General features: G+C 35.3%; 1 protein-coding gene across 1 annotated transcript in view; it reads left to right on the forward strand.

Moving 5' to 3' along the window:
* The window catches only part of CFH (complement factor H), a 77710-nt gene that overhangs the window by 34639 nt on the left and 15382 nt on the right, over positions 1–27689 (forward strand). Inside the window, exons 8-15 of the mRNA XM_041774229.1 lie at positions 7781–7969; positions 8413–8586; positions 19018–19200; positions 20802–20975; positions 23437–23613; positions 23952–24134; positions 24244–24426; positions 26829–27002. Of these exons, the coding sequence (XP_041630163.1) occupies positions 7781–7969; positions 8413–8586; positions 19018–19200; positions 20802–20975; positions 23437–23613; positions 23952–24134; positions 24244–24426; positions 26829–27002 (1437 nt within the window). The remainder of the gene's footprint in view (positions 1–7780; positions 7970–8412; positions 8587–19017; positions 19201–20801; positions 20976–23436; positions 23614–23951; positions 24135–24243; positions 24427–26828; positions 27003–27689) is intronic.

The following is a 27689-nucleotide window of genomic DNA, read 5'->3' on the forward strand; positions in this document are numbered from 1 at the left end:
CTGTGTCTCTGCCTCTCTCTCTCTCTCTCATGAATAAATAAAATCTTTTTTTTTTTTAATGGTTTTTATCTTTTCAGAATTCTGCTTTTAGTTTTATCTTTTTTATTGATAGTTCTATTGATATTTTCTATTTTTTAAGCTTTTATTTTGCTTATTTCCACTCTGATATTTGTCAGTTACTATCTTCTATTTACTTTACACATTGTTTGTTCTTCATTTTCTAGCTCCTGGAGGTGTAAAGTTGGTTCATTTGAGATTTCTTGCTTCTTGATGTAAGCAAGTTCTATGAGTTTCCCTCATAGAACTGCTTTTGGTCATCCTATAAGTTTTGCTGTGTTGTATTTCCATTTTCATTTGCCTATAGGTATTTTTGATCCTCTTTTTAAAAATTTGACCCACCTGTTGTTCAATAACATGTTGTTTAATTTTCATGTATTTGTGGATTCTCAGTTTTCTTATAATTAATTTACTAGTTTCATACCATGTGGTCAAAAAAGATACTTGATATTTTAATCTTTTTAATATTATTAAGACTTGTTTTGTAGTGTAACATATGTCCATCCTAAGAATGTTCCATGTGTACTTAATAAGAGTTTGTATTCTGATAGTTTTAGATGGATACTCTGTGTATGCCTGTTAAGTCCATCTGGTCAAAAATGTCACTGTATGTCAGTGTCTCCTTGTTGAATTTCTTTTTTTTTTTTTTAAGATTTTATTTATTTATTCATGAGTGAGAGAGGCAGAGACACAGGCAGAGGGAGAAGCAGGCTCCATGCAGGGAGCCCGACTTGGGACTCAATCCCAGCCCCCAGGATCACACCCCAGGCTGAAGGCGGTGTTAAACCTCTGGGCCACCAGGGCTGCCCTCCTTGTTGATTTTCTGTCTGAATGATCTGTCCATTGATGAAAGTGGGAGTATTAATTATTGTATCACTGTCTATTTCTCCCTTTATTTCTGTTAATATTTGGTTTACATTTTAGGTGCTCCTATGTTGGCTACTTCAAATTTACAAGTATTTTATCCTCCTGTGGGATGAACTTCTTTATGTAATGCCCATTTTTGTCTTTTATTACAGTCTTTGTTTTAAAGTCTATTTTGTCTGATGTACGTGTATGTACACTAGCTTTTTCTTTTTGCTTTTCCTTTTTTTTTTTTTCTCAGCTTTCATTGCATGGGATGTCTTTTTCTATCTCCTTACATCTGAACTGAGCCTCTTGTAGGCAGGATATAGATGGGTCCTTTTAAAAAAAACAACAACAACACTCTTGATTAGGGTGTTTAGTACATTTACATTTAAAGTAATTGGTTTTTTTTCAAATATTTATTTATTATTTATGATAGACATAGAGAGAGAGAGGGAGAGAGGCAGAGACACAAGAGGAGGGAGGAGCAGGCTCCATGCCAGGACTCCAGGATCGTGCCCTGGGCCAAAGGCAGGCGCTAAACCACTGAGCCACCCAGGGATCCCCTAAAGTAATTATTGATAGTGTGTACTTATTGTCATTTTGTTACTTGTTTTCTCACCGTTTTGTAATTCATCTGATCCTTTCTTCTTTTCTTGCTTTATTCCTCCATGATTTTATTGTTTTCTGTCAGTTAGTATGCTTAGATTCTTTTGTCTTTAACTTCTGTGCATCTACCAAAGGTTTTTGCTTTGTGGTTATAAGACTTACATAAAACAACTTATAACAGTCTACTTTGACTTGAAAAGAACTTAACTTTGACTGTATTCTAAAGCTCTACCATTTTATTCCCCCCATGCTCATATTTTTGATACCACAGTTTACATGTTTTATGTATCTGTTAATAAATTATCAAAGTTATACTTATTTTTACTCCTTTATCTCTTTAAACTCACTAACTTTATAAGAGATTAACCCTTACATTATATATTGGCCTTTACCAATGAGATTTATACATTTATATGTTTTCCTGTTAATAATAAGCACCTTTTTGCCTCCCTACCACCATCTTTTTGAATTCATAAATACAAACCCTACTGGCCACTAAGGCAGGCAATCACAAAAACCAGGGTGCCAGATGCTAAAACTGGACACCAGATGTGTGTGTATGAGCTCCCTTCTAGGAGATACCAGCACTCTGGGGTGCAGCAAAGAGAGCTGTGGTTTCTGGAGGTCTCCAGAGAGGATTATGGTTGGCCCTTAGTTTAATTAGAAGCCTGCCTCTCTGGCCTGTTATAAAGATAGGCTAATAGGCCTCTTTCACAGAAAAAGTAGATTCCTTAGTCTCCTGCCTCTCTGCTGTGCCCTGCAGTGGTAGCTGGTTTGGAATGCTTTCTCCATTTGTTACAGTCCTATGAGATCACAATCATAGGCCCGACTGGCCACCAGAGCAAAGCAATCTAGAGGTATACTGTAGCTGACAGCCACAAAAGCCAGGGCACCATAGAAAAGTATAAACTCCTTTCCTGCAGATACCATTGGCCAAGAGCGACGCAGAGGATGATCACAAAGTTGGCACCCACTGGCCTCTATCCCCAGAGAACACCTAGGTAGGCCCTTAGACGTGTGCCAAACTAGAAACCTGCCCCTCAGTCTGAATTCTTTCATAGGAAGACTGAGATCATAGTTCAGTTTCTATCTGCAGTGTACCCCAAGGGTGGTAGCCAACCCTCAGCTGTCTGCGTTTGTCACAATCCTGTGGGACCTATGAATGTAAGCCTCACTGGCCATCAGATCAAGGAATGTTCTCTGGGTAGCAGCAACAAAATGCAGTGCACCAGACATAAAAGCTGGGCTCCAGATCCTTGTACGAACTTCCTTCTAGCAATGACCAGTGCTCTGGAGTGCAGCAGAGGGAGGACCTGAAATAGTGCCTATCCTCCAAGGTCTTTGTAAAGGAGTATAGTTGTCCTTCAATTGTTTAATTAGACGTCTGCCCCTCACACTACAGCAACAAAGATTACTCTAATAGGCTTTTTCTACAGGAAGATGGGTACTTCAGTCTGTGACTCTCTCCTGTGCCCTGGGAGTGGTGTTCTGTTAAGAACTCTATTTGTTCCAGTCCTTTAGGACCTACTGAGCACGACAACCTGAGATCTAAAGGAGTCTCCTGGGTAGCAGCTGTAAAACTCAGGGAGTGTTTAAAGAGGGTATTTCCTTTCCTGGAAATACCAGTGAGCTGGAATGATCAGAGGGAGGGCATAAAGATGATGCTTGCTGACCTATGTCTTTGTTTGTTTTTTCAAGATTTATTTATTCATGAGAGTCATGGAGAGAGAGGCAGAGGCAGAGGCAGAGGGAGAAGTAGGCTCCCTGTAGGGAGCCTGACGTGGAACTCAATCTCAGGATCCCAGGATCATGACCTAAGCCAAAGGCAGCCACTCAATCACTGAAGCACCCAGATGCCCCACAAATCATATATTTCTTAAAGAAGATTCTGAAAGATCCCAACTTAGATACAACTTGAGAAGGTGTATCTGTCTCAGGTGCCCCTGGACTCTGTCTTAATTTTTTTTTAAGATTATATTTATTTATTCATGAGAGACACAGAGAGAGAGGCAGAGACACAGGCAGAGGGAGAAGCAGGCTCCCGGCAGGGAGCCTGATGCAGGACTCAATCCTGGGACCCCAAGATCACACCCTGGGCCAAAGGCAAGTGCTAAACCGCTGAGCCACCTGGGGATCCCTGGCCTCTGTCTTTAAAGAGAGTTTTAGTAAGCCCCTAGATGTGTATAAAATTTAATACTTGCCCCTCAGGCCAATGCTTTAAGATAGGCAAATAAGTCTCTCACAGAAAATCTGGGTACTTTTCAGTTGGCTCCCTCTATGTGAGGCCCTGGGGTGGGTGAGTCCATGCATATGGACCCTTTAAGAACTATTTCTCAGTTAGCTGCTGCCTGTGGTCTTGTGAACACAAGCCCCATGGCTTTCAAAGCTAGATGTCTTGGAGCTTGTCTGTCAGGTCCTGATCCTAAAATTGGGGTGCCAGACGTAAGGTTCAAATCCTTTACTCCTCACGGAAAAGTTTGGGGTTTGGCTCTCCAATTGGGACCCTCCCAATTGTGAGTCATCATGCTGGGGATGAGGTTTATGGTCAGATTATGTCTCAGTTCCTTCTACCCACTTTAATGTGGGATTTTTTTCTCATTTGCCCAATGTGTAGGAATCACTCAGCTAGATTTGGGAGGGTTTTTCAGAGAAAATTGTTCCATATGTAACTGTAGATTCAGTGTGCCCAAAGGGAGAGGTGTATTCAGGATCTCCTACATCTCCATCTTAAACCACTTCCATAAGGAAAATATTTAATCATGATTATGGTTGGCTTATGGAAATTGAAGATCCAGTCCAACTATATCTGGACCTCAGCAAGGTTATTCCACAAGGGACCTTATGCAGTTCTTGTGGACAAGATGGGGAAATTGACCAGTTAGATGGTTTATGAGATAGTTGGTAATTTCATTAAATAAACTTACCCAAGTATCAGATTCAGGACTTTGTTCTCAGGCCTATTTCATTACTTATTTCTGTTACCAACTAGTTTAATGGTTTAGGGGATATAGTACAAATTGACAACTGGAGTTACTCAGGTGATAATGATAGTGAATCTGCATTAGCACAGATTCATCATTCAAAAAGAATCCAATATGCTAGGTTGAATCTAATAATATGACATTTAGTAGTGATAACCAAAAAAGATCCGGGCCTTAGATCAAAAGAATCAGCTGTACAAGTACAGAAAAATTAGAAATGTTTTTAAAATTAGTGAATATTTGGGGTGCCTGGGGGGCTCCATTGATTGAGTGTCCAAATCTTGATTCTAGCTCAGGTCTTGATTTCAGGGTCATGAGTTGAAACCCCACACTAGGTGTGGAGCCTACTTAGAAAAAAAATGAGTGAATATTTTATTCAATTTTGAAATTAGTTTGAGTCAAAACTATGACAGAACCATCAGTATTGTTAGTGAGACCACGACTTGCATTGATAGAAGTCTAAGGTAGAATGAGACTGTTGTAAGTCTTGCCAATCACAGTGCTGATCAAACATATATGAAATAGTGTATTTGCTTCAGAGATGATCTTGTTAGAGTATAAAAACATTTAAATGTGCCCAGATGAAAGAGAAAGACGGTAAGGGGTGTTCATGTCTGTCATAATAATAATAATACCTACTTTTAATTTTACCCCCTTTGTATACCCTTTGAAAAGAAATCTCAGCAGGCTGTTTTCTTTAACTGATATCCTTTGAAACACCATAATAGGTGAATAGCTATAGTTGTTCTGAAATCAGACCACCATGATTCAAGTCTCTCCTTGACAATTTCATAGCTAATTCAGTTGAGTTCTTTATGACTCACCTCTTGCAAATCCAAAGACTGAAGCTTGCTTGAGGTAGAATTATTGTTAAATGGTGCACATCTTGATGTATCATGATGAAATTCATTCAAAGGTAAAGAGAAAATAATCTAAATCTTTAAAAATTAGTAGGGAAAAAAAATCCTAGAAGGTTAAATGAGCATTTTAATCTCAACATTGGAAGCTTCAAAAAAACGGAGGGAAGTCTATCAATGAAAGTTACGGATTGTAGGCCAAGAATCTATACCTAGGAAGGTATCATTTACAAATATTAATTAGAGGAGCACCTGGGTGTTTAGTTAAGCATCTGCCTTCTGCTCAGGGCATGATCCTGGGGTCCTGAGATCACTGGGGTCCCTGCTCAGCAGAGTCTGCTTCTCTCTTTGCCCTCCCCCAGCCGTTGTGTGCTCTCTCTCTCAAATAAATAAGTAAAATCTTTTTTTTTTTAAATTTAATTTTATTTATTTATGATAGGCACACAGTGAGAGAGAGAGGCAGAGACACAGGCAGAGGGAGAAGCAGGCTCCATGCACCGGGAGCCTGACGTGGGATTCGATCCCGAGTCTCCAGGATTGCGCCCTGGGCCAAAGACAGGCGCCAAACCGCTGCACCACCCAGGGATCCTGTAAAATCTTTTTTAAAATCTTTATTGAAGGGCAGCCCTGGTGGCGCAGCGGTTTAGTGCCACCTGCAGCCCGGGGTGTGATCCTAGAGACCTGGGATCGAGTCCCACATCGGGCTCCCAGCATGGGGCCTGCTTCTCCCTCTGCCTGTGTCTCTGCCTCTCTCTCTCTCACTCTGTGTCTCTCATGAATAAATAAAGAATAAAAAAATCTTTAAAAAAATAAAAATAAATAAAAAATCTTTATTGAAGAAAAACATTAGTATATGCAAGGATTAAAATTGTATAATCCACATAACAAGTCTACAGAAACTACTGGAAAATTTCTCTAATCAAACAAAAAAGAAAATGTGAACTTAGGGAGATGAACATGGTAATGAGTGTGTGTGTGTGTTGCACAAGGCTTTTTATAATCAAATCATTTTATGGAAAAAAACTAGTACTAGTCTGGTATTAAAAGTACTAGATTATCTTTAAATCATCAACAAAAAGGAAAAATTTTTCTAGAAAATATTATATGTAAATGTGTTATAAACTACATAATACTTAAAGATATATATCAAAAATATTCAGTATATAAGAATAACTCAATAAAATACAACTATATTATACCTCAATAAAAATAGGATATTTGGTGTTTAAAAAGTATCAAACTATAATGGCATTAAATATTCACTTTTATTATAAAATATACATATTATGACATATATGACATTTGAAAGCACCTGATATATATGGTATATATGACATAATATGTAAATATGACATTTTCAAACATCTCATGTACATGATAAATACATATTATGATCTTATATGACTTACATTATATGATATATATGTCATATATACCATATATAGTATGACATGCATGACATTTTTAAATACTTATATATGTCATATGTATCATATGTATGATATATTTGAAATACCTCATTCTCCAATTAAAATTGGACATAACAATCAAATGTTCACCATAATCATTTTTTTTTTAAATTTTTATTTATTTATTTATTTATGATAGTCACAGAGAGAGAGAGAGAGAGGCAGAGACACAGGTAGAGGGAGAAGCAGGCTCCATGCACCGGGAGCCTGATGTGGGATTCGATCCCAGGTCTCCAGGATCGCGCCCTGGGCCAAAGGCAGGCGCCAAACCGCTGCGCCACCCAGGGATCCCTGTTTACCATAATCTTAATTAACTATTTGGATATTAAGAAATATTCTCAGTACATTTCTCTGATTAAAAAGAGGAAAACTTGCCTCAGTGACTGGTTTCAGGCATTAATAAGAATATTATTTTTCTGTATAATGTGGTGAGTGAAAAATTTTTGTGTTTCTCTATATTTCTTACTCTTATAATAAACAGAAAAATAAATTAATGAATGTTAATCTACAAAAAAATCCCACTATCTCCCTACATTTAGTTGGTTTGATTAAAAAAGGCAGAGCTCTAATTTCTATTGAGAACAGGAAAGAAAAAGAAGATAGATGATATGAGCAATAAAATCAGTACCTTAATCTCTCAACCAAGATTCTCATTTAATCAACCAGACCTAAAATATACATATTCAAGAATCTATTAAATGGTCTGTACAGTTTAATCTGTCAAGACTCCTTGTAAATATGCCCAAAAGATATAATTTTAACTTCATTACCAATCACCTCATCAGATATCCCAGTCATCTGACTTTTATAACTTTTCTTGTCCTAGAAACACAAATGCAATGAGCAAACTGATGTTAATAAGAGGATATAATTCACCAATGAAACAATTAATTTCTAATTTGATTTTTTTATTAAGGTAAAACATTTATACTGCTTTTGTTTGTTTTGTTTGTATTGCAAGTGAAGCCTTGTGATTTTCCAGAAATAAAACATGGAAGTCTAGATGAGCAATATAGATCATACTTTCCAGTAGCTGTAGGAAGAAGTTTTTACTATCACTGTGATGCCGATTTTGTGACTCCTTCAGAAAGATACTGGGAATCCATTCGATGTACACCAGAAGGATGGATACCAGAAGTACCATGCCGCAGTAAGTAAACCTTTTTATAATTGTGTATGTGTAAATATTTCAAATAGTAGAGGGGATAAAACACATTAGTGACTATAATTAAGCCTTGTATGACAAAAATAAGGCCTAGAGATGAATTTTATGAACAAAAAGACCAATACAGGTTTTCCCCTTTATGAGGAGCTCTCCATAAAAATCCCATTAGAGATAAAGATAGCTTTCCCAAAACAACCTATATCATTCACACATATTTTAATTATAAAAACTGAAGATAAATAATACTGAATATTGTTTTTTTTTCTTTTTATGCCTTTGTAGTAGCTTTAGTTTTTCTTAGGTTATATGTTATTTTTGAATACTTAGGCATTAGAGTTTAAACATTGTACAAATAGTTTTTAATTTACTATTTTTACTGAATTTATGGTTTTTCAAAAATTTTTGTTCATTGTTCTTATGATTTTTAGGAAGATGTACGTTCCACTATTTGAAAAATGGACAAAAGCCACAGAGAAAAAACTATTACCAAGGTCAATCTGTAAGAGTTAACTGTAATTATGGTCACAGTCTTCAAAATGGGCAAAATATAATGACCTGTACAGAGGATGGTTGGTTCCCTCCTCCCGAATGCGTTCCTCTCAGTAAGTAAATGGTCTGAGATCCCAGTATATTTATGGTTTTCTAACCCTCATCTATATTAACTATAGCAACATATTTATATCAACTTTTGTATTTCCACTAATGGATATACTTAATTTTATTTTTGCCAAGTATGTATGAGTGGAATACAAACTTCTTAATACATGTATAGCAAAATAAATGTCTACTGATTAGTATTAGTCAAGAAAACAATGAAAGAACCATAAAGGAAAAACCTGTAATAATAGTGATGCCACCAGTGGAGGGATGAAGATGGCAGTGGAGTAGGAGGAACCTAGGCTTGCCTTGTCCCATGAATATGCCTAGTTAACTATCAAATCATTCTAAATACCCCAGAAGTTGACCTAAACACTGGCAGGATAAATTCCACAACTAAAGGTCGAGAAGAGGCCACATAGAAGAAGATGTACAGAGACTCAGTTTGGGAGAGAAATGGGTTGTGGCCACTGAGGTGGGGAGAGAGCTGTGGTTACAGAGAAAGGTAAGAGACAGATTTGACGCAGAAGGGAGTGCATAGGAAAAAGAATCACCCTAGCGATTGTCTTGGAAAGTGAGAGGGGTCAAATTTCCTAAGTTCTTATAACCAGTGGGGCTTAAAGCCTGGGCTTTTAAAGGTCAATGTGCTTGGCTCTGGGATAGCTCAGTTCCAAGGAGGAAGTTTATAGCAATACTACCTCAAGAAGGAAGAAAAATTTCAAGTAAATAACCTAACCTTACACCTAAAGGAGCTAGAAAAACAACAAGAAACAAAACCTAAAACCAGCAGAAGGAAGGAAATAATAAAGATTAGAACAGAAATAAATGATCTAGAAACTAGAAAAATAATAGAGCAAATCAATGAAATTAGGAGCTCATTCTCTGAAAAAAAATTTAATAAATTTGATAAACCCCTAGTCAGATCTATCAAAAGAAAAAAGGACTCAAATAAATAAAATCACAAATGAGAGAGGAGAAATAATAACCAATACCACAAAAATACAAACAATTGGGCAGCCCCTGTGGCACAGCGGTTTAGCGCCGCCTGCAGCCTAGGGTGTGATCCTGGAAACTTGGGATCGAGTCCCACATGGGGCTCCCTGCATGGAGCCTGCTTCTCCCTCTGCCTGTGTCTCTGCCTCTCTCTCTGTCTCTATGAATAAATAAAATATTTAAAAAATAAAAAAAAATTTAAAAAAATACAATCACAAGAGAATATTCTGAAAAACTGCATCCAAACAAATTGGACAACTTAGAAGAAATGGATAAGTTTCTAGAAACATAAACCTACCAGAATTGAAACAAGAAGAAAAAACTTGAACAGACCAATTACCAGCAAAAAAATTGAATCAGTAATCAAAAAACTCCCAATAAACAAAAGTCCAAGACCAGATGGCTTCATAGGTGAACCCTACCAAATACTTTTTTAAATATTTATTTGTTTATTTTTAGAGGAGGAGGGGCAGAAGGAGAGACAGAGAATCCAAGCAGACTCCCTGCTGAGCACAGAGCCCAACTTGGGGCTCAGTCTCATGACCCTGAGATCACCACCTGAGCCAACCGAAATCAAGAGTCAGATGCTTAATTGATGAGCCATCCAGGCACCCCTCTACCAAATATTTAAAGAAAAGTTAATATCTATTCTTCTCAAACTATTCCAAAAAACAGAAAAAGAAAGAAGACTTCCAAATTCACTTTATGAAGACAGCATTACCCTGATACCAAAACTAGAAAAAGAAACCACAAAAAAAGGGACCTATAGATCAGTATTTCTGAGGAACATAGACACAAAAATTCATAACAAAATATTAACAAATGGAATCCAACAATTCATTTAAAAAAAATATTCACCACCAGCAAGTGGGATTTATTCCTGGGTTTCAATACTGGTTCAATTTTTTTGAAAAATTCCTGACATTACAGAACTAAACTGAAATGTATTAATATTCCACTCTTACATTTCCATGACAAACAGAAAAATTTCATGAGCCAAAATAAAAGGGGGGCGGGGGAGAAACTTATAAAACTAAATATGGATCTCAGCATTAACAGCTGAACGGAGAAAGGAATTAAAACGCTTTAATTAAAATATCATGAGTGGATGATAAAGTGTGTAGAAACTGAAAATTTACAAACTATTTAAAACCTGGAATCGCTGACTGGTTCAATATTCACAAATCAATCAATATAATACATTACATCAGTAAAAAGAAGGATAAGAACTTCAATAGATGCCAAAAGAGGAATTTGACAAAGTACAATATCCATTCATGAAAAAAGTCCTCAACAAAGTATATTAAGAGGGAGCATACGGGGCAGCCCGGGAGGTGCAGCGGTTTAGTGCCGCCTTCAGCCCAGGGCATGATCCTGGGGTATTGGGATCCAGTCCCACGTCCGGCTCCCTGCGTGGAGCCTGCTTTTCCCTCTGCCTGTGTCTCTGCCTCTCTCTCTCTCTCTGTGTGTCTCTCATGAATAAATAAATAAATAAATAAATAAATAAATAAATCTTTAAAGAAAAAAAAAGAGGGAGCATACCTCCACATAATAAAAGCCATATATGAAAAACCCACAGCTAAACATCATCCATAACGGTGAAAAACTGAGTGCTCCTCCCCTGAGGTCAGGAATGAGACAAGGGTGTCTCACCACTTTTATTCAGTCGAGTACTGGAAGTCCTAGCCACAGCAATCAGACAACAAAAAAGAAATAAAATGAATCCAAATCAGTAAAGAGGAAGGAAAATTTTCACTATTTGCAGATGACATGATGTTGTATATAGAAAACCCAAAAGACTCCATCAAAACTTGCTAGAACTGATAAATAAATTCAGTAAAGTTGTAGGTTGCAACATCAAAGTACAGAAATCTATTGCCTTTCTATACAGCAATAATGAAGCAGCAGAAAGAAAAATTAAGAAAACTGTCCCACTTACTGTTGCACCAAAAATAATAAAATACCTAAGAATAAACCTAACCAAAGAGGTAAAGGATCTGTACCCTGAAAACTCTAAAATACTGATGAAAGAAATTGAAGATGACACAAAGAAATGGAAATACATTCCATGTTCAGTGGATTGTAAGAACAAACATTGTTAAAATGTCTATACCACTCAAAGCAATCTACACATTCAGTGCAAACCCTATCAAAATACCAACAGCATTTTTCACAGAACTAGTACAAACAATCCTAAAATTTGAATGGAACCACAAAAGACCCTGAATAGCCAAAGCAAGATCGAAAAAGAATAGCAAAGCTGGAGGCATCACAGTTCAGACTTCAAGTTGTTTTACAAAGTTGTAGTGATCAAAACAGTATGATATTGGCACAAAAATAGACATATAGATTGATAAAACAGCATAGAAAACACAGAAATAAACCCACATTTATACGGTCAAATAATCTTTGACAAAGCAGGAAAGAAAATCCAATAGGAAAAAGACGGTCTCTTCAACAAATAGTGCTGGGAAAACTGGACAGAACATGCAAAAGAATGAAACTGGACCACTTTCTTACACCATATACAAAAATAAATTCAAAATGGTTGAAAGACCTAAATGTGAGACCTGAAATCATAAAAATCCTGGACGTAACTTTTCTGACATCACCCACAGCAACTTTCTAATAGATCCCCTGCAGCAAAGGAAACAAAAGTAGAATGCCTATTGGGATTACATCAAAATAAAAGCTTCTGCACAGCAAAGGAAACAATCAACAAAACTAAAAGGCAACTTGTGGAATGAGAGAAGATATTTGCAATTCACATGTCTGGTAAGGAGTTAGTATCCAAAATATATAAAGAACTGATAAAACTCAATACCAAAAACCCAAATCATCCAACTTAAAAATGGGCAGAAGACATGAAAAGAAATTTCTACAAAGAAGACACAGAGATGGCCAACAGACATGAAAAGATATTCATCATCACTTATCATCAGGGAAACGGAAACCAAAACTATCACCTCACAGCTGTCAGAATGGCTGAAATCAACAACACAGGAAACAACAGGTGTTGGCAAGGAACCCTCTTGCACTGTTGGTAGGACTGCAAACTGCTGCAGCCACTCTGGAAAACAGTATTGGAGGTTCCTCAAAAAGTTAAAAATATAATTACCATATAATCCAACTACTAGGTATCTACTCAAAGAACAAACACACTAATTCAAATGGATACATGCAACTTTATAAAAGCATTATTTAGAATAACCAAGATATGGATGCAGCCTAAACGTCTACTGATTGATGAATGGATAAAGAAGAGGTGATATCGATTAGATAGATAGATAGATAGATAGATAGATAAAACGGAATATATAATGGAATGTTACTGAACCTTAAAAAATGAAATCTTACCATCTGTAACAACATGGAGGAAGCTAAAGAATATAATGCTAACTAAGTAAATAAGTCAGAGAAAAATAAATACCATATGATTTCACTCGTGTGGAATATAAGAAACAAAACAAACGAGTAAAGGAAAAGTGAGAAAAAGAGAGAGAGAAAGACAAATAAAGAAAAAAGATGAGGGAAGCCTGGGTGGCTCAGCGGTTGAGCACCTGCCTTTGGCTCAGGGTGTGATCCTGGAGTCCCGGGATCGGATCGAGTCCTACATCGGGCTCCCTGTATTTAGCCTGCTTCTCCATCTGCCTAAGTCTCTGCCTCTCTCTGTGTGTTTCTCATGAATAAATAAATAAAATATTTTTTAAAAAAGATTAACTGTAAGAACAATATGATACCAGAAGGGTGAGAGGTGGTGGGGGCAGGAGAGGTGGGTGAAATAGGTGATAGGGATTAAGGACTGCCCTTGTTATGATGATCACTGGGTGATATATGCAGTTGTTGAATCACTATATCATACACCTAAAACTAATATAACACTGTACATTAACCAAGTGGTATTAAAATTAAAACTTAAATACATACATTCAATCTAGAAAAAAATAGAATGACATCAGCAAAATGACAGAATGCAAGTTTCTATTCTTTCTGGCAAAGAACACCAATTTTGACAATCACCTATAGACAAGAGCATCTTTGTGGGGGTCTGGGAATCCAGCAGAATTTTTAGCACACCATTACAGCAAAAAGATCCAAGAGTGGGTGCATTGAAGTGGGTGAGAGAAACAGTTTTAATATCTGAGTCACTCCTTCCCTAAAGTGACACAGTTCAGTGCCAAGAGGGACCCACTCAAGCCTGCAATTTCTCCACTGGGGGAAAGAGTCTGTGAGTTAGCATCTGGCTTCCTCAGCTGTGTGGGTCACTGACCAAAAAGCCCATTTCTTTCTCACCACATCTAGAATACTGAGGTGATCTTCATGACTGAAGGGATTGGGGAAAGCTTGGAGCACAGCAGTCAGTGCTCAGAATTCATCAAGGGACAAAGATCCTATTAAGCACTTTGCAGGCTACATCAGGGAGCATATCCACTAGCCACTGGGGATGACTTGCCTGCAGACCCCACTTACCTAATGGCACCCCTAACATTTCACACACCTGCTATCCATTGGCCAGCTCCTTGTGAATGCCTCACAGACAGTGAGTGCAGGAATTTTCAGATGGCTCATGAGCATATTTAGAAAGCCAAATTGACTCCACAGGAATGGTAGAGAGCACATACTTGAACATTCAGTACTGTGTCCAGGAAAGGAAACAGGAAGCTGTCAGGACCCTGACTAACTTTGCAGGTCTGAAAGAAGGCATATAATCTAAGAATTCCCTCTCAAGTGGTAGCAAAACATAGGGAGCAGATGCATCTATTAAAAAGGTCTTTAAAAAGCCTCAGAATCTATAACAGATATATTTATATTAATACTGACTTTTTTGAAAAGATAAACAAAATTGACAACAAAATCAGCTTTAGCTGATTAAGAGAGAGAAGATCAAATAAACAAAGTGAGAAATGAAAGTAGACACATTCAACTGATGCCACAGAAATACAAATGTTCATAAGAGACAACCATAAACAATTACATACCAACAAATTGCATAACCTAGAAAAAATGGGCAAATTCCTTTAAATACAAAACTTGCCAAAACAAAATCATTAAGAAAAGGAAAATCTGAACAAACAATAACAAGGAACAAGACCGAATCATTAATTTAAACTATTTCTGCAAAGAAAAGTCTAGGATCTGAAGTTTTCATTGTAATTCAAAGAAGTATTAATACCAATTCTTCTCAAACCATTCCAAAAATTTGAGGACAGGGGGCACTTCCAAAACTACTTTATAAGATCAACATTATTTTAATACCAAAGCTAGACAGGAAATTACAAGGAAAAAATTATAGGCCAGTATCATTGATAAACATAGATACAGAAAAGCTCAACAAAATATTAGCAAACTGAATTCAACAGCACACTAAAAGATTCATACACCATAATGGAGTTGGATTTATCCATGAGACTCAAGAATGGTTCAAAAAATGCAAATCAGTAATGTGATACACCACTATAACCACTATATTAGACCACTGATGAAAATAACTAGATAAATTAAAGATTTAAATATGACTTGAAACCATGGAAGTCCTAGAGGATACATAGGGAAATATTTTCTTGACATTGGTCTTAAGGATATTTTTTGGATATGACATCAAAAGCACAGATAATAAAAACAAATAAATAAAACTATATCAAATGTATCAAACGAAAGAACTTCAACTCAGCAAATCAACAAAATGAAAAGGCAACCAATGGAATGGAAGAAAATATTTGCAAATCATAGATCTGATGGAAGGATATATAAATAATACAACTCCTACAACTCAATAACAAAAAATTCCAATTCGATTAAAAAATATGCAAAGATCTGAATAGACATTTTTCTGAAGAATACATGCAAATGCCTAATTGGTTCTTAAAATCACTAATCATCAGGCATATGCAAATCAAAACCACAATGAACTACCACCTCATACCTGTTTTATGGCTTTTATCAAAAAGACCAGACATAACAAGTGTTGGTGAGATGTGAAGTAAGGGAAACATTTGTATACTTTGGGTGGGAATGTAATTTGTTATAGGGGTATGAAAAACAGTATGGAAGTTCCTCAGAAAGTTAATAGAACTACCATATGATCCAGCAATCCCATTTTGGGGTATATATCTAAAAGAAATAAAATCAGTATATTAAAGAAATATCTGCACCCTCACGTTCATTATAGTTTTATCCACAATAGCCAACATATAGAAACAATCTAAGTGTCCACTGATGGATGAATAGATAAGGAAGATGTGGTATAGGGCACCTGGGTGGTTCAGTGATTGAGCATCTGCCTTTGGCTCAGGTCATGAACCCAGGGTCCTGGGATTGAGTCCTGCATCCGGCTCCCTGCAGGGAGCCTGCTTCTCCTTCTGCCTGTGTCTCTACCTCTCTCTATGTATCTCATGAATAAATAAATAATTTTTTTAAAAAGGAAGATGTAGTATATATATATATGTATATATATATATATATATATATATATATATATACACAATGGAATATTATTCAACCATGAGAAAAAAGAAAGTTGTGTTATTCACAATAATATGGTTGAACCTAGAGTGCATTATGTTAAACATAATAAGCCAGACATAGACAAATATTTCATGATAATCCTTTATATGAAATCAAAAAAGAAAAGGTCAAATTCTTAGAAGCAGAGAATAGAATGGCAATTCTCTATGGCTTGCCGATAGGGGAAATGAGGAGATGCTGGTTCAAGGATGTAAGCCTTCAGTTATAAGATGAATAATTCTGAAGATCTAACATACAACATGATGGCTGTAATTTGTGATAATGTATTGTACAGCTGAAATTTGCTAAGAGAGTAGATCTTAAACATTCCAGCTACAAAAAAAAAAAAAAAACAAAGGATTTAAGTGAGGTGATTAATGCGATTTGGGAAATCATTTCCAAATGTATATGTGGACCAAGTCATCTCATTATACAATTTATATACACAATTTTGTCAATTATACTTCAATAAAGCAGAAAGGAAAACCTATAATAGACATACAAAATATAATAAGTATCAAAGTAAATAACTATAAAACATAATCAAATAACAAAAGAAGTCATCAAAAGTGGAAGAGTTTGAAAAAGCAATTGCTAAAGAGAAGACAATTAGCCAAATGTGAATAGTAATTGTTTCCCTATCAATTCCTTTAAATGTAAATGGATTGAACTTACCTATTAAAAGGAATACAGTACCTGAATGAGTAAAAAAGACAACAAGAACTCACTTTAGATTTAAAGACACAATAGAGGGCAACCCAGGTGGCTCAGCAGTTTAGTGCTGCCATCAGCCTAGGGTGTGATCCTGGGGTCTCAGGATCGAGTCCCATGTCAGGCTCCCTGCATGGAGCCTGCTTCTCCCACTGCCTGTGTCTCTGCCTCTCTGTGTGTGTCTCTCTCTCATGGGGAAATAAATAAAATATTTTTAAAAAATAAATAAAGACACAATAGGATAAAAGTGAAGGAATGGAAAAAGAAATTTCCTGCAATTGGCAACCAAATAGTGGTTATACATATATGCAAAAAAAAGAAAAAAGACTTTATGTCTAAAACTGAATTACATAATAATAAAAGTCAGTTCAATAGGAAGATGCAGCAATTTTCAACATATGTGGATCCAACATTGGAATTCCTAAATATAGCAAATATCGACAGATGCAAAGAGGAGACTTGACAGCAATACAATATTAGGAGACTTCAATACCTCACCTTGAATAGCGAATAGAACCCTCTGACAAAATTCAGGAAAGAAACTATAGATTTGAACAATATAAACAAAATGGACCTAATAGATATATACAGAATTTTCCACCCAACAGTGGAAGAGTACATTCGTCTCAACTGCACATGAAAGACTATGCAGTATCTTTTTCAACCACAATGGAGTAAAACTAGAAATCAGTGACAGCAAAAGGAATGATATAATTCACAAATACATGGAAAGAAGACAGCTGTCAAGCAACAATTAGATCAAAGAGGAAAGTGCAGGAGAATTTTTAAAAATACCTTGAGACAAATTAAAAATATATATATAACAAGATTTAGATATGCTGCAAAAACAGTGAGAAGAGGGAAGTTTAGTGACAAATGCCTACATTAAATACAGATCTTATATAAAGAACCTAACTTTATACCTCAAGGAACTAGAAAAAAACTAAGCCCAAAGTTAGAAGGGAGTAAATAATAAAGATCAGAGCAGAAATAAATCAAATAGAGAATAATGAAACACCCTATTCCATCATCTCACTAAAAATAACCTATTCAAATTTATGTGTATATTGGGTTTTCTTTGCTTTTCTTTTTCTAATTTCTTAAAGAGGAAACAATGAATTGATATACAGTCTATTCTATTGTATCTGTATAATGTTAAAAATTTCCCTCTCAGCACTACTTTAGTATCATCTCACAAAATTTTATTTAAAATGTTTTTCTTATCATTTAATTCAAAAGACTTAATGTCTTTTTACTTATTTATTTACTTATTTTTTTTTTAATTGTTTAAGTAGGCTCCATGCCCAGTATAGAGCCCAACAGAGGGCTTGAACTCATAGCCTTGAAATCAAGACCTGAGCTGAGATTAAGAGTCATGACTGGGCCACCCAGGAGCCCCTTTAATGTCTTTTTTAAAAAAAATTATATACTTTTAATTCCATATTCTCAGTGTTTAATATTCCAAGTATCCCATGTCCAGTCTACTAGGTGCCCCAAGTGAAGGAATAAAATGACCAATTATGAAAAAATATATACTCCATGTTTTCTCTTTTGAATTCTTTATCCATGGGCTATTCAATAAATAAAGCTGAATTTTGTGAAGAGACCTGATGATAACTGACAGAAGTCTTCTTTGCTTGCTTCAAGTTAAGTTATACATAATTTGAGGATCATTGTTTTGTTCTTAGAAGATAAATGAATGTAACGTGTTAATCTGTGTCATATTCATTGTTGAACTCCATTATGGTTTCAGTCAGTTGTGATGACAAACATTTCAAATGATCAGAGTTGCAGTAGCTATGGTAGCAGATTCTCTGAGATCATCACCTGATCTGAGATATCCCAATTAGTTAACCAAATACTGGGGTTGCTAAAGAGATCCTAAATAACTCACTATTTAAAACAGTTGCCTAGAAAGGATCCATTGCGAGGATAGATGCCATGGAATTCCAGATCCATTAGACAAACAAATTTCTAAAAAATTCCTAGAAGGGATTGTATTTTGAATTTTGCTTCTAAATTCCAAAAAAAATGTAATAAACTATCCTGATTTAATATCTTTAGAAACTTTTAGCTTATTTTTTCTGTCACAAGAATTTGGGTGATTCAGGCTTTTCTGGGTTTTCATTTATAAATGACTCCTTATTTTTTATACTGTTACATTACTTGAGCCTTTATAAAAATATTTATTTATATGCTGTCTTTTCCTTATACTTTCTCCCTTTCAGAAACATGTTCAACATCACAGATAAAAATTGAAAATGGATTTTTTTCTGAATATGAACTTACATATGCATTGGCTACAGTAACCCAATATCAGTGTAAATCAGGATATTTAACACCAGATGGTAAAACAACAGGAACAGTTAAATGTCTGGAAAGGGGATGGTCACCTCAACCCATATGCATCAGTGAGTAATTTATTATGTTCATATTCATTATTCTGATGATCATTGGGCAAAGGTTTACTTTAACTCATTTCTTTTCTGGGAGGAGGGGCTGATGTGGTTCCCATTTGAAAAGATAAATGAAAAAAATATGTCATTTTTTGCCTTTAAGATTAATCACTTGTAGGGTGGAATATCAGTCCATTCTTCAGTTCAGTTTTTCTTCCACTTTAAAACATCTCGTGATTAAATAAATAAATAAAATAAAGCATCTTGTGATTTGGAAACTAGATAGGGAGACTTCTGTGTATTCTCCTGTAAACTAGTTTATTTTTGGCTGACATCTTTGTTCCTATTGTACCTGTTTTTAGGCGATTAAATTTTTATGTCAGAGTTTTTGTTCCCAGACAGAAGTTACATTTTTAAGTGAAGATCTGGGTCCATACTGCATAATTTTATTTTAATCTGTGAATTTGGGGATCCCTGGGTGGCTCAGAGGTTTAGTGCCTGCCTTTGGCCCAGGGCGTGATCCTGGAGACCTGGAATCAAGTCCCACATCGGGCTCCCTGCGTGGAGCCTGCTTCTCCCCCTGCCTGTGTCTCTGCCGTACTCTCTCTCTCTCTCTCTCTCATTAATAAATAAATAAAATATTAAAAAACATCCCCTCCCTTAGGAATTCTTCATAAACATCTAGTTACTGGAGACAGAAATGCTTCTTGATAGTACCAAATGCAGCTGTGTTGAAAGATTTCCCTGTCCCTAGGTATTTATGAAGATTTATGCTATATTCCAAAGCTACACAGTGAAATTTTTGAACTTATATTTAGCACATTCACCTTAAGTAAAGTGGATATTTGTATATCTATTTCCACTGTTTTCACTTCCTTATTTTTTCAATTTCTATGCTTACTACGGGCACTAGCTACAGAAAAAATGATAAATTTGTTCCCATATCAAAATCATTTTATGCTAAATTGTAATCAGCTATCCATTAAAATAGTCTTATTATTGAAAATCTCTCGGGTCTTTTTTTTTAAGGTTTTGTTGACTTATTCAGAGACATAGAGAGAGAGAGAGGCAGAGACACGGACAGAGGGAGAAGCAGGCTCCATGCAGGGAGCCCGACATGGGACTCGATCCCCGGACTCCAGATCATGCCCTGGGCCGAAGGCAGACACTCCACTGCTGAGCCACCCAGGCATCCCTCTCGTTTTTGCTAGTAGAATTTTGCTTTGTTTTTTAAAGCTTTAAGGTAGCTGGCTACCTAATACAGTATAACATTTGAGATGAATTATTTCAACCTTTATTAATATCATCCCAGTATACTGCTAGCAAAAATTGAGACTTTTAATCATTTGCTTCCTCATAATGAATTATAAAAAATAGAGTTATCTCTTTATTCAGTCTTGGTAAGTTTAAAAGAATACACAGACACTAGGAATATATTTCAGAAAGAAAATCAGCTTGTGAGCTTTAGAATCTGTTATGTTGTAGACTTTTATAGAATGTTTAAAAAGTTACCTGCATTGTTGAAAATTAGTGTTATTCAACTAATCTGGCATATTTGTAGCACTGCTAATGAGTTTGGCATCTTAATTCACAAAATGCTATTTTGTCTGCATTAGAATCTTGTGACATGCCGGTACCCGAGAATGCCAGAATCAAAAGTAATGCCACATGGTTTGGACTCAATGACAATGTGGACTATGAATGCTATGATGGATTTGAAGGCAGACATGGGCGCACAGGTTCCATAGTGTGTGGTGATGACGGTTGGTCTCATAAACCAGCATGTTATGGTAAGTACTGTTTTTTAAGGGAATTATTTTTTTCAGGATTAACAAAATATGTTTAAAATATTCCATTTTGAACAAATTTGCATTATTTAAAGTCATTTTTAAGAAGTAAGGACTAAAATCAGAGTGTCTCTTTCTGATTTAATGTAAACTGGGAGAAGAGGGTATTTTAAAGCCCAAAGACAATGATCTTTAACACAGTACATTAATATTTCCTGTGAGCCATATACATGATAGATTTGTAAATAAAGGCTATTGTGTTTGTTACTCTAAATGCAGGCTTTCATATTATTTAAAATGGGGTTCTTTTAGTATATAATGTAAGAAAACCAAAATTATAGTTTATTACATTTGCCTCAACTAATTGTTCCTGAGTTTCTGCTTTTACACATCCTACCTTGAGTGTTAGTTTCTTCAGGTCCGAAAGTTCTTTCTTTCCTGACTTTGACAAGTTCTATGGACAAGAATTTCTTTCATGTTTCCTAATCCACTATTTTCTAGGACTAGGAGTAGGACTTGAATCTGTGCAAAACTTGAGTGGATTTAGAGTGTTCCAAGCCAAGGAAACAGTACGTGCAAAACTTTAACAGCAAAACAGTATTTGGAAATATCAGGGTGAGCAGATTCTACTTAAGATGTGGGAGAATTTTATGAACTGAGGCTGAGTAGGAGGTAAAGAAAGGATTAGCCAGGCTATTTTCAAGGCATGTCAGCATTTAGATTAATTTTATGATTGATAAAAAGCCATGAAAGAGTCTTACAGAGAGAAAGAATATAATTTCATTTAGATTTTTTGAAAAGTTTTTTTTCCATATGTTGTGCTTATGGTGGCAAGAGAAGATTCAGAAGTTTATGCCAAGTGAATAAGTGTAGGGATTGGGAAAAGGTGATGGCTGATGAGATGCAAAGCAGAACACATTAGAGATCTATTTTGTTGGTAGAAAACACAAGTGATGTTTACTAAACATTGGATACAGGAGATAGTTATGATCAAGGGATTCACATGCTTGTTTTACTTTTTTTTTTTTTCATAAGCAAACAAGTAAATGGCAATGCCTTTTTGTAAGGTGGTGCTGGTAGAAGAAAGAGCACTCTGGGAGGAACATCACAACTTTTGACTTGAGCACACAACTTTTGACTTGAGCACATGCTTGGGCTACCCATGGACAGTCAAATTGGCTATGTAAATGAATATATGGGTCAAGCTCAGAGATCTGTATTTGGAATTATCACCCAATAAATGATGATAGCCAATTGGAAATGAATGCAAAATAAAAAGAGAAGAGAGCTCAAGATTGAGCCCTGAAGCATTTCAACATTTATGAGTCAGGCAGAAGAGGAATAGGTGGCAAAGTAGATAGGAAAAAGGACGACCCAGAACACTTGGAGAAGAAAACATTTTAGAATGATTGTTCTCAGAGATGTGGAGAGAAAAAAAATGATTAAAGGATAAAAAAGTATACACAAATCCTGTGGAGTCAGCCTGGTCAGATTCTAATTCCAATTCCATCACTTACTAAGCATGCATCTTAGAGCAACAACCAAATTTATTTGAAGCTTCGTTCACTCTTCCTCATCTGCAAAATGTTTTAATAATTACAAATGCTTTAATATTTCAAGGATTGTTTTTCTTTTTTAGTATGATTCTAATATTGAAATCCCAGTTTTTAATTTTATGCGTTAATTAGCAAGATAAGAGGGTTCCAAATAAGAAAAATGCTTTTTATAATATTTAAGAATGTCACAAAGTTGACAAATTTGAAAGAATAATTTTACATACTTCTAATTTGAATCAGAATAATCAATAATTCATTAATAGATGCTAAAATTATAGGTTTAATAAAGACAGTTGTATATTATACAAATATTCAGGACACCTAGAATATACCTAGTTATATGGCTTTGAACATGCTTCTTTATTTTGTTTCATGTTTCAGTTTATGGTTCACTTTGATATCTTTACTAATATAATTAATATAATATAAATTAAGCAATTTTTATAGTTTCCCTAAAACACATCAGAAATGCCTTGTGCGCATTCTAGTTCTCCAATTATATTTGCATTAAAAAAATACTAATTCTTACTTGAGTGAATTTTAAAATTGTAGCAGCGGTTTTCATTTAATGTGAGAATACTTTCATGATTTGAGAGTACAAAACAATATCACATTATATTTTATAAATAAATATCAGTTATAAAATCAGATCTAATGTTAACTTGTTTATATTACAAATTAAAAATCAAGATATATATATATATATTGCTATTCAATACCTTAATATTTCTGAGTTCCTTATGAATTTAGAAGACCTAATATGTAATATTTTTCAAGAAGGAGGATTTATCTGATTCCCTTCTGTATATGTAGTACCCAGCACCTTATTCTTACAAGACACACATAAAATTTGCTTTGGTAATGATTAATTACATATTCTTACTAAATTATTTGACCATTTTTTATAGAAATAGAATGCAAGATTCCTAAAATAGATGCACAATTACTTCCTGATCCCAAAAAGGACAAATATAAAGTTGGAGATGTGTTAAAATTCTCCTGCAGACAAAGATTTACAAGAGTTGGACCAGAATCAATTCAGTGTTACCACTTTGGATGGTCCCCTGCTTTTCCAACATGTAAAGGTGAATATCTACCTTGTAATTTTTAAAACAAGAATTAGGATTTGCATGTCAACCTTTTTTTCTTTCACTCTTAATTTTCTGTTGTCTCTGAGACACAAGCAGAGGGAGAAAGAAACAGGCTCCATGCAGGCTCCATGCCTGGGTCTCTGCCTCTCTCTCTCTCTCTCTCTTTCTCTCTCTGCCTCTCATGAATAAATAAATAAAATCTTTAAAAAAATAAGATGGCTATGATAAATTAAATTATAAATTACATAAATTAATTTTTAAAGCTCTCTATTTTACTGGATTTATAAGTTGTAAAATAGATAACTACTATTTACACAATATTTCTCCTGCAGAGCAAACAAAACACTGTGCTGCACCTCCTCATCTTCTCAATGGAGAAGTTAAGGAAACACAGAAGGAAACCTATGAACACAATGATTTGGTGGAATATGTTTGCGATACTAGATTTCTGATGAAGGGTTTTAATAAAATTCAATGTATTGATGGAAAATGGACAGACTTGCCTATGTGCATTGGTAATGTATAAAAATATTAATATTTAAACATAAATCAACACTCTTTGTATTCATATAAATACCTAAATTACAATTTATAAATAAATACATATTGGTGAAATTTTCACAGAGGTGGAGAGTACTTGTGGAGATATACCTGAACTTGATTACGGCTCTGTTGTTGAGTCTTCTAACCTTTCCTATCACCATGGAGATTCAGTAGAGTTCAGTTGCAAAGAAGAATTTACAATGGTTGGACCCAAGTCTATTACCTGTATCAGTGGAATGTGGACTGAACCTCCTCAGTGCATTGGTGAGAAGACACTTAATGAAATTTAATATTTTTATAGTAAAAGCTATATTTGCAAATATCTTTTTAAAATTTATGTTTATTTTTGAAAGTGCCAGGTCTTAAATTACGATGAAGGCAGACATTGTTTATAGTTTCTTATGTGTCTACAAGTTATCGATGAAATTTTGTCAGTCTTCCTATCCCTGATATTAACATTGTTTATGAGTGTAAAACTAAATTTTACCTACCATTATTCATGTGATTTAAATCTCAGTACTAATTTCCAAGAAAATAGAACTCTCTTTGCATAAATACCATTTTTGTTTTTATGTGTGGCACTCTTGTGTTCAGGCCCTGGAAAACAAAATTAAGAAAATATCCACTTACTACATTCCTATAGGAATCTTGCCCCCCTCAAAGTTTCTAACAATTTCCCAATCTGTTTCAAATGCAAAAGTGAATGTGCTGAAGGGTAGGTGGGTTGCAGGTTTCTCAGTCAGGTGTATAATTCAGTCAAAGGAGGCAGTCAAAAAAAAAAAAAAAAAGAGGCAGTCAGGATCAGGCTGAGAAACAAATCTGATGGATGGACTTCACTCTGGTTGATTATGTGAAGCATCCCGATCTCTGGATGACCAAATTTTTTATGACTAACTGGAAGAATATTGGGTGCCCTTGTCATTCTTCCTAGAGTTTTCCTAGTTTCTACGTTCAAAAAGAACCCTGGATGTGCAGTCTTACTTATTCATCAGATTTCTAGGCATCAATTGTTCCAAGGAGAAGGTAGGGCTTGGGCACATGCTCCATAAGAGCAGAGATTGACACCTGTTTTGCTCATGATGTGTTCCCAATACCCGAGACATATAGCAGACATTAAATAGTAGTTTGTTGAATGAATCATAAATTTCATTGCTTATTAATCCTTACATTTTTGCTAAACACATTCCCATTAGAACATTGTCAGTCCTTCAGGACTAGTCTTCATTTTTGTCATCTTCTATCTCCCCAAATGATCTCACCTTATTTCATATGGGGGGAAACCCAATGTTATAACAGGTAATAAGAACTCTCAGCTTTTCATTCTTCTTCTAAAACATTTGCATCGGGATGCCTGGGTGGCTCAGTAGTTGAGCATCTGCCTTTGGCTCAGGGTGTGATCCCAGAGTCCTGGATCGAGTCCCACGTTGGGCTCTCTGCATGGAGCCTGCTTCTCCTCCCTCTTCCTATGTCTCTTCCTCTCTCTGTGTGTCTCTCATAAATAAATACAATCTTTAAAAAGAATTGCTTCAATTATTACTCTTTTCTGATCTTCAAATTTACCTTCCAAAGGTTAATCTCCTACCTATATTCAGCTTAACATAATCCCCTTATAGCTATCATGGACCTTACCCAATTTTGTCCTCTCAATGTTTATTTCGTACCTACAGCTAGTCCAGTTTTTCACTCTTCTCAAAATGCTTATTTTCTCCTAATAAACAAAGAAATTCTTTCAGAAACCACTCAATCATAAAACAATGACAACAACTACTACCACTCCTTTTGACTATAGATCATCCTCCAATTACCATCATCTGAACACTTTTTCTTTTGCTTCCCTCAACACTGGACAAGCCCTAAAAACAGGACTAATTCTCAGCCTTTAACATGTTTTGAATTAGCCTCCTTTGTTTTCTTTTTTATTGTATTATAAAATCATTTCTTCTTTGGCTAGTCATTAACTATATCAACTCATATTTTATCAAATCCAAAAAGTGCTCCAACCTGCATTGAATTTTTGAAATATGTAGATATATAAAAATATGTTATATTTAACTCAGAACCAGCAAAAATTTACTAATATAGCATTATAATATTATTGAATGATAGGTTGATCTGGTGTATAAAGTAGCTCTTCAAAGATTATAAGGATATACACAGGAAACAGGTTGTGACTTTAAGTACCAAATTTCTTATTTGTCCCTATTTTTTAGTGATTATGCAAAAGATCTGCTGAAGTATTCACATTCTGTATAATACATCTTAGATGTACTTTTCTTACTATATTATAATACCTTTATTGGAAAAAAAACATTTAAACTAGCAACTTCATATATTCTATTTCCACAGATAAATATGGGACTAAATTAAGTCAGGTGATGACTGTTCAGTATGTAGATCATCCCAAACAGTGAGCCTCTTAGCACTTTTCTAACTCCCAAAGTGCAGAATGTACTTATGAAGGACTTTTCTCTGAAATTTCAAAGACTGGACACAAGACTTGTGTTCACACATAAGAGCCCATCTCATGCAATAGGATCAGAAATAAATTGGTGAGGTTTATGGGCACAAATTCTAATTTTATTATACTATTGACTCTAAGCTATATTTATAGTAGCTTCTTTGATTCTTATAATTAGTATTTTTAAGGGAATATTTTCATTTTATAGCAACAGATGAACTTAAGAAGTGTACATACGGACTGACTAAATATGAGGCAAATCCATTAGATAACAGTATATTTGATCATAATGACAACATAAGTTATAGATGCAGAAAAACGTTAAAGCAGAAGAACTCAACGTGCATAAATGGACAATGGGATCCTGAACTAACCTGCACAGGTAAGCTCTTATTTATAATATTTTCAAAAACATATTCTATTTCTTTCTAACTTGTAAAAGTAGTATCTTTGCATCTTTTTAAAAAATTTTACCTATTTATTACTACACATAATTTTCAAGCTGGAAGGTAATTTAGAAACTAACCAAAACATAATTTCTTTTTTTGTTTTTTAAGATTTTATTTATTCATTCATGAGAGACACACAGAGAGAGGGAGAGACACAAGGCAGAGGGAGAAGCAGACTCCATGCAGGGAGCCCGACATGGGACTCGATCCCAGGTCTCCAGGATCACACCCTGGGCCGAAGGCAGTGCTAAACTGCTGAGCCACCCGGGCTGCTCCAAAACATAATTTCTAACTATTAATTGCATCCATGTATTAGTCAGCTATGAAACACACCACTCAGAAACTTGGTGGCGTTGAATTAACATCTGGTCAGGTATCTTTAAGAATATCAGAAAGGGAGATAGAACATAAAGACTCCTAACTTTGGGAAAGGAACTAGGGGTGGTGGAAGGGGAGGAGGGCGGGGGGGTGGGGATGATTTAGTGACGGGCATTGAGGGGGGCACTTGACAGGATGAGCACTGGGTGTTATTCTGTATGTTGGCAAATTGAACACCAATAAGAAATAAATTTATTATAAAAAAATAATAAAGTTAAATGTGATGCCTCTAAAAAAAAAAA

This window comes from Vulpes lagopus, chromosome 11, assembly GCF_018345385.1.
Source record: "Vulpes lagopus strain Blue_001 chromosome 11, ASM1834538v1, whole genome shotgun sequence".
Lineage (NCBI taxonomy): Eukaryota > Metazoa > Chordata > Mammalia > Carnivora > Canidae > Vulpes > Vulpes lagopus.